A 7,954-nucleotide genomic window follows, 5' to 3' on the forward strand; every position below is an offset into this window, starting at 1 on the left:
TTTATTCCATTTAATATACTTCTCATCTCAGAGCATGAGTGGTCCATTTCAGACCGGTTCCCTTTTATAATTTCCATTTCCATTTTTATCCCTTTGTTGGAGCTCTCTACATTTCCCACAAGTTCTTTGACTATCTTTATAACTAGTCTTTTGAACTCTGCGTCTGTTAGATTACTTGACTTCATTATATCTGGATGTCTGCTCAGTTCTGTCATTTGATTTCTGCTCCTTTTTCTTCCCATTTTTGCTGCCTTTCCATGTATGTTTCTCGATACTAAGCAAAGCTCCCAAGTCTCCCGGTCTTATGAGTGTGGATTTGTGAAATAGATGTCCAGTGGCACAGTCCTCAGAGGGGTTCAGCTACAGGCCAAATTTAGCCCAAGCCTCTACCCCTCCAGGGTCACCTGTTAAGATTCAGCAAGCAATTCACAGATGCTGTGCTTATAGTTGCCTCAAAAGGCCACGCCAGAAACCGAGTCCAGCTGCCTCCACCAATGTGAGTCTCAGCAAGGAGCACCTGACTCGCTGAGGATACACCTGGATGTGGCTTGGGTGGAGCCACGAGTTGGGGAAGGCGGGGTTTCAGGGGATCCTCTGGGTGGAGCGACTTCTGTTATCCAGTTTGATGACGTCAAGGCTATGGCGGCGCTGGTCCCGCGCACTGGTAGTCGGGTAGGGCTCAACAGGGAACAATGGATACCGCCGGCACTTCTGTACCCAGAAAATCTCACCTTGGCTCTCACTCCGACAATATCTCCCTGTAAGTCCCTGGTGCTCCTGGGTGCAGCGGAATCGGCACTGGTGCTCAGAGCAAGCAGGTCCCTCACCGCGAAAATCCGCTCACGGTTGCGGCCCCTTTAAGAGGCGTCTGCCGCTGCCGCAGCCTCCATCTCACTCTGCTGCTGGAAGCCGGGCAGCCCCATGTCCTTGCCCTGTCCTACCGTCTGCTGTTGCAGCATATTTTCTTGGATTTCTCCGTAGTTGTATGGCTTGTTCCTCTAGATTCCAGGCGATTTTTCCTTGCTGCTGCTCCTTGTTTCCGTCACAACTTTGATTTGGTCGCCAGAGAGATGAACAGAGCCTCTGTCATCTACGCCATTTTTTTCCCCTGTACTCATTTTGTAGGTATAACATTGACTTGCAAGTTGAAAATATTTTTCATTAATTTAGTAAATATTTTTTAAGGACCTTCTATACTCCTAGGTTCTGTCTTAAACCAACCTGGCTCAAGAATTTAAACTCAGACCCAGAGCCGAGTCTCTTCTTTTCTTCATGCCATGTATTCAGAGGTAGGGACCACAACTCTGGAGTTAAAGAGCTTGGTCAAGAGAATGAAGATTTATTTGGATTTAGTAACTAGGAAGGGGTCATTAGTGACCTTAGAAATAATTTTTTAAAAATATGTTTTGGAGAAGAAATGGTTATTGCAGGGGGCTCAGGAAACACAGAATAATAAGGAAATTGAAGTATCAGGTATAGGTGATTCTTGGTATTTTGGTAGTAAGTAGAAGGAGGCTTGAAAATATACCAGAAACTAGGGGATAGAACTTCAAAATAAGGGATGTGTGAGGGTTATAAGAGAGCAAGGAGTTGAAGATCAAGTGATTAAATATCATGAAAAGAGGAGATAATTGAAACCATAATGTCTCAGAGGAACCATAGAAGATAGTTATTAGGACATAAGTAAAATGGGATTGGACTTAGAAGAGTAGAGCTAAAACTCTTCATTTGATACAAGAGGAAGAGATGAGAATAAATGAAAATAAAACTGTTTTAAGGTGGAGAAATGGAATGATTATGGTCACTCTGGAAAGATAGCCTTTAATCTTCTCATACAGTTAGAGAGTTAGATCATTTGCTAAATGGAATAAGGTGAGAGGGAGATGGAAGCATACTTGGAAATCAGTTAGCTGTAGCAGTGACAATCCAATTGAAGGTAAGGTGGATTTTATAGTGGTCAATAATATCCTAATGTTCTATAGCAGGAGCTGGCAAACTACATCCCAAGCGCCACATCTAGCCCATGTAGCCTGTGAGCTAAGAATGGTTTTTATATTCATAAAGAGTTTAAAAAGACAAGCAAACAATATGTGACAGAGACCATATGTGGCTTTTGAAGCCTGAAATATTTACTGTCTGGCCTCTTACATAAAGAGATTGCTGATCCTTGTTCTATATAGCTCAGGAGCAGAGAAAACAAATGCAAGTGTGATTTAGAGGTGAGAGCTGACATGCTGGATATGATCAAAGATCAAGGGGTGATAAAATAAGACTCATTAGAGGGGTGTTGGTGAAGGTGGACCAGTTGGGTGCAGGTTGATAGTAAAGTAAAGCCAGAAGAAAGCTAATAGATTGAATTGAAATGGAGAGGGCTTGTAGCTAGATTTCATAATGAGAATAAAAAGCATGGTCATTTGATATAAAGCAAGGATGACAGGTAAAGAAGTCAGAGGTAGAGAAAGGGGGCATGGTTGGTTATCCTGGAGATAGAAGAGTTCCAGAAATTGTGCTAAGTATAACCATTTTAATGAGGAGCTGAAATCAATGATGAGGTCAGTCAGGATGATGAAGTATCAGAAGTACAGTGGTCAAATTCCTAAAGATGATGACAGGGAGACTGTGTAAGAAGAAATAATGTGAATGAGGTTACTGGAGTTATTGAAGAAAGTGGAAGTGAGCAAAGAGAATGAGAGATGATGGCGAAGAGGTAAGAAGAGACTGGTGTGTAAGGAGGGAATTAGTGTCAATAAGAGGGGAAAGTGATGATGGTGGTTCTGCATTTGCCCTGGCAGCTGAAAGAAGGCTGTTCCCTCCTCTTGGCATGGTAGGTGATAGCAGGTAGATAAAAAGGCTGCAGGGATGATGTATTCTCTGTCGAAGGTCAGATTTACACAGTCTTGAGAGGAGTATGAGAGGAGCAAAGCAGTAGTTTGGTTTCCAGTTGTAAAATTAAGTCCTCAAAATAAAAGTAGTTGATTTTTGCATAGATGTATAAGTGTATTAGTTATACAGCTCTTCCTGTAAAGAATATTTATTTGACATTAGTACTAAAATGTATTTTTTGTAATTAAATTTTAAGGGATTAATACTAAAAATATCTCTGTTTAACTATGAACATAAACTAAAGTAACCTGGCAGATAACCGTCATTTGAAATATTCGAAGTGTCTGGATCGGACTACCAAGTAACTAGTAGATACCAGTCACTTGGGCGTGATATTGGTCCTCTCATGATAACATTAATGTAGAGTCCATATCGTAGTATATGAAGCTTTGTTATTAGACATACATATAAGAACATAGTGTGCCTTAGCCATTAAAAATCAAGTGCAGGAGATTACCCTGGCCTCTGAAAATTGAAGCAGGAGCTGTTGGTTCATGCTTTATGTTTTTCTAAATTGATGAGCAAAATGATTCCTGTATATGACTTAATTGGATAGTATTTTCTGAAAGAAAAACTTTTCTGTTCTAAGGACTAAAAATATGAGAAGCAGACAAAAGGTAAATTGCTAGAAATTTTCACTGAGCTGAGTTTGAAGTTACTGGCTCCTCTTATAAAAGCCTCTTTATTTTTTTTTCTAGAGAATTAGATTATTTCCTGATAATCAGAAATCTTAAATAACCTAAAACTTCATTTTAAATGATAGTTTTATTTTAAGTGGTTTTTAGTGAATAACTTTTGGAATGTTTTTAAAGAATGAGTTAAATGTATTTTGAGATACATTTTTAATAATTAATATAACACCTTAATTATGTCATTTACTTCAATTTTATTTTTGTATTTTGTTTTTTTCCTTCAGTTTCCGTTACAAAGAATACAGCAAAAACACAGTCTTCCTCTTCCAAAGCAAGCCAGGAGTCAATGCAGACATCACAGAAAACTGCTGTAGTATTACCAACAAAGAAATCAGGTCGTGCTAAACCACCCAAGAAGGGAGCTTCAGCTAAAACTCCCGCATCAAGGAAGAAAGGCCCAACTGCAGGAAGAAAGGTTAGTTCATCTCCTACTAATTTGTATTATAAGTATCTGTGATGCCTTATAACATAAAGTTTAAGATTTGCTAAGAGTATGATGAGCCCTTTTCAGAATGTAACGAGTATATAAGGCTCTTTAAGGCCTACATAGCTATTGAGGTCGGTATTCTTTTCTTGGGTAAACTTAAAACTTTTGTATAGTTTTCGACCTCTTCAGAACTACATTGAAAGTACTGCATGGGTATATTTATGTTCAGGCCAGTTTATTTTAAACTTTAAATAGTATACTTTAGAAATGAGTTTTACTGTACATAAATTATATCTCAAACTGGGGGGAGGCAAGTGAATCAATGTGATAAATTCAGTGATGCTAGAATCACATCCTTCTTAACTGACTCCCTCAAAGAAAACAATTCTAAAACCTGGAAATAATAGAAAAAGCAACTACCTGAAGATACTGGAGAGTGAATGGAAGCAGACAGGCTCTGGTGGTGGGGAGTACACACAGGAGGAGGGGTGTTAAACAAAGTCCTTTCTCTAGCAAAAATAACCTTCAAGAGTGAAGATAAACTAAAGAAATTTTTCAGATAAAAGCAGACTAAGAGAATTCATCTGTAGCAGATAAGTACTATAAGAAATGCTGAAGGAAGTTTATCTCTAGGTAAATGCAAGTGATTTTCTTTTTGACTTTTTTCTTTCTTAATTTCTTATGATAATGTGACTGTTTAAAACAATAAGTATAATATAGTCTTGTGGGGTTTATAACATACACAGATATACATAAAGCAATTTTAGTATAAAGTCTTGGATTGGGGGACATGGATTTGTATCACTGCAAGATTTCAGCATTTTACATGAAGTAGTACAGTAATTAATTAACTTTATGCGGATTGTACATTGTAATCCCCAGGGCATATTGTAAAAACACAAATGCAAAGGAATATAGCTAAAAAACCAATGGGAAAATTAAAATGGAATTCTAAGGCATATTTGAGTAATCGGGGAATGAAAAGACGGGAAAGGAGGAACAGAGGAACAAAACAGAGGAGGCAAATAGAAAACAGCAGACCCAGACTCAAACATATTAATAATTACTTTAAAAGTTAGTAGACTAAACTCTCCAATTAAAAGCTTATCCAGATGAATTTTTAAAAAGAGCAAAATATATCCTGTCTACAAGAGGTACACTCGAAATAAAAAGACATAGAGTCTTATTGGATCTATTAAAACTGAATTAAATTTCAGTAGTATTACCTTGAACATTTTTGAGTTCAGCCATTTGATAACAATAGAAATGCATTTCTGTTTTATTTCAGCTGTTAGCAGTATAGAATAAAATGACAATACCATTTTTATTTTAAAATACTTCTTATACTGATATTTTAATTTTAAAAACCGTTCAAAATTTATAAACAAAATCAAAAGTCAATAAAACTATATTCTAAATATAAAATCATAAATATTGAAAAAAACAAATAAGCAAATTATTCTAATGTAAATCATTAGCAGGTGAACTTTTTCAAATTAAAAATAAATTACATAAAATTAAGAAAAGTTAAGAAATTTAAAAGGAAATAATATTTAAATGCATTTAAAAAATTAAAATTTATCAAGGATATCATTGATGCATATGTTTAATGCATATTTTTCAGCTGCTGAAAGTCTTTGTGATTAGTTGGTATAATGGTGAAAATAGAAGATAACTCCAAAAAGTTTCTCTTAGCTCCTTTATTTTCAAATAATTCCAGTGTTAATTTGACAGTTTGGAAGAGATCTTTTTGAAAATATTGTTTATATGGTGGTGGGGATGGGCAAGGGACAGATGCTATAATTTTCTGGATACTACACTAGTTTTTGTTTCAAGGGAAGCATTTCAATTCACCTTCATCTTCTCCAGCTTCATTATTTCATCATGAAAAGAAAGATTCTCATGCAGTTACCTGTATCCCTGTTTCAGTATTGCCACATCATAGTTTAGTTAGATAGTCTTTGAACTAGAGTAAGGGTTGTTTTTGCAATAGACTCTTTCCTTTGTCAGCTGTTCCCTTAAAGGATTCTAGAAGTATAGAAACACATTTTCCAAATAGATATACCTTTATTTATCATATTAATGCAAACATACTATTTTGGTATGTCTTAAGTCAGAGGATTCAGATTTTTTAAATAAAGAACAAGAAGTATCAACACAATAATTATAATTTAATACTTAAAAATTAACATGATTTACTAGAATGCTGTGAATACAAATGAGTTATTAATTGAAACGCAGAAAAATCAAACAACATTGAATGTTAACCTCTATTTTTTCCCTCCTTTGTCCCTGCTTTTTAAATATTCTCTATTATTACCTTTTCTAGGCACAAGAGCCCCTTCTCTGACATTGGAGCGCTATGTTTGAAGGTAGCTCCAAGAAAACGCCAAGAGTTGATATAAAATAAACACTAGTGATATTTAACAATGACCAGAAGACATTTGGTTCTCATATACAATAGGCATGATTTTGTATGCAAGCCAGTTGTAATTTTGTCAAAATCATCATACGTTATATGGAGAAATACAGAGTAGATGGCGTAAAAACCAGATGAGTGACTGCTTTCTAAAGACAAACTCCGTCCTCTGCCTTGTTAAGGTCCTTCACCCCCATTTGATGTATTGCTGGATTAGATTTACAGACATTTCTTTAGCAGTGTGAAAAATTTGTCTTATAGGACACCTCAAAAAATAAAACAATTTTTACAGAGTGAACTATTTTATTTTGGCTAAGGTGTATCAGTTGGAGCAGGGGTAGCACTGGGAATCCCAGCTTCTTGATCTCTTCCTCTCCTACTTGACCAGATCATTGCCCACTCTGAGGAGCATAGTTCGGAAAGTATTGCAGTTTGTGATACACATGCACACACGCACACACAGGAATTTCCAACCCTGAGGACTTCTGACAACTGATCATTTGTGAACCATTGCTGCTGATAATCAGACCTTACTGAGGAATTTTTAAAAGGATAATGTATATATTTTTTGTTAATTTGCTTGTTTGTTTGTTTACAGGAAAAATGTATTCCTGTTATGTGTTCCACTTCTACAGCTTCTATAAAGACGCTGATCAGAGGCCGTGGTGCTGGATATAAGGATCCCTTTTCTGGCACATCTAAAATAGTGATGTCTACAGGTAAATTAGTATTTTTAAAAGCATATAAAATTACTAATCTTTTATTCTGTGTTATTTTCAATGTCTTTGATGTCCTGGAAGTAAAATCAAGAGGAAAAAAGATGATCATAAACATTTCTGTTAGTATTTTTCATTTTAAAAGTATTTCGAAATTTTGGTGGTTCATTTTGATTTTTAAGGAAAAACAGTCTGTTTAAATACATGAGTCACTTGAAATTTCAATACTCTTAAAGTTTTTTATCCACCTCAGTAAGATTTCTAGAATTTACATCATCAAATCTATTTTTGTTTTCCCTTTCTCTCATTTCCCAATTTATCTTTTTTGTCTTGTATGTATTTTTAAAGCTACCTCAAACTTTTTTTAAAATTAAGTTTATTGGGATAACATTAGTTAATACAATCATATAATTTTCAGGTGTACATTATCATTTGACATCTATATATTCTATTGTGTATTCACCACCCAAAGTCCAGGTTCCTTCAGCTACCATATATTTGATCCCCTTTACCTACTTCACCCTCCCGCTACCTCCCTATATTTGATCCCCTTTACCCCTGCTACTTCCCACTTCCTCCCTCACCCCACTAGTAACCACTAGTCTATAGTCCATGTCCATGACTCTCTGTTTGTTTGTCCTGCTCATTTGTTGCTTTTAGGTTTATATCTCACACATAAGTTATATCATATGATTTTCAACTTTTTCTGTCTGGCTTATTTTGCTTAGCGTGGTTATCTTAAGATCCATCCATGTTGTCACAAATGGCAGTATTTCATCTGTTCTTATGGCTGAGTAATATTCCATTTTCTTTATAT

General features: G+C 35.8%; 1 protein-coding gene across 1 annotated transcript in view; it reads left to right on the plus strand.

The window, feature by feature from the left end:
• The window catches only part of SCML2 (Scm polycomb group protein like 2), a 69,089-nt gene that overhangs the window by 40,056 nt on the left and 21,079 nt on the right, over positions 1-7,954 (plus strand). Inside the window, exons 7-8 of the mRNA XM_006911681.3 lie at positions 3,800-3,990; positions 7,020-7,140. Of these exons, the coding sequence (XP_006911743.1) occupies positions 3,800-3,990; positions 7,020-7,140 (312 nt within the window). The remainder of the gene's footprint in view (positions 1-3,799; positions 3,991-7,019; positions 7,141-7,954) is intronic.

This window comes from Pteropus alecto, unplaced genomic scaffold (genome assembly GCF_000325575.1).
Source record: "Pteropus alecto unplaced genomic scaffold, ASM32557v1 scaffold23, whole genome shotgun sequence".
In the NCBI taxonomy this organism is placed as follows: domain Eukaryota; kingdom Metazoa; phylum Chordata; class Mammalia; order Chiroptera; family Pteropodidae; genus Pteropus; species Pteropus alecto.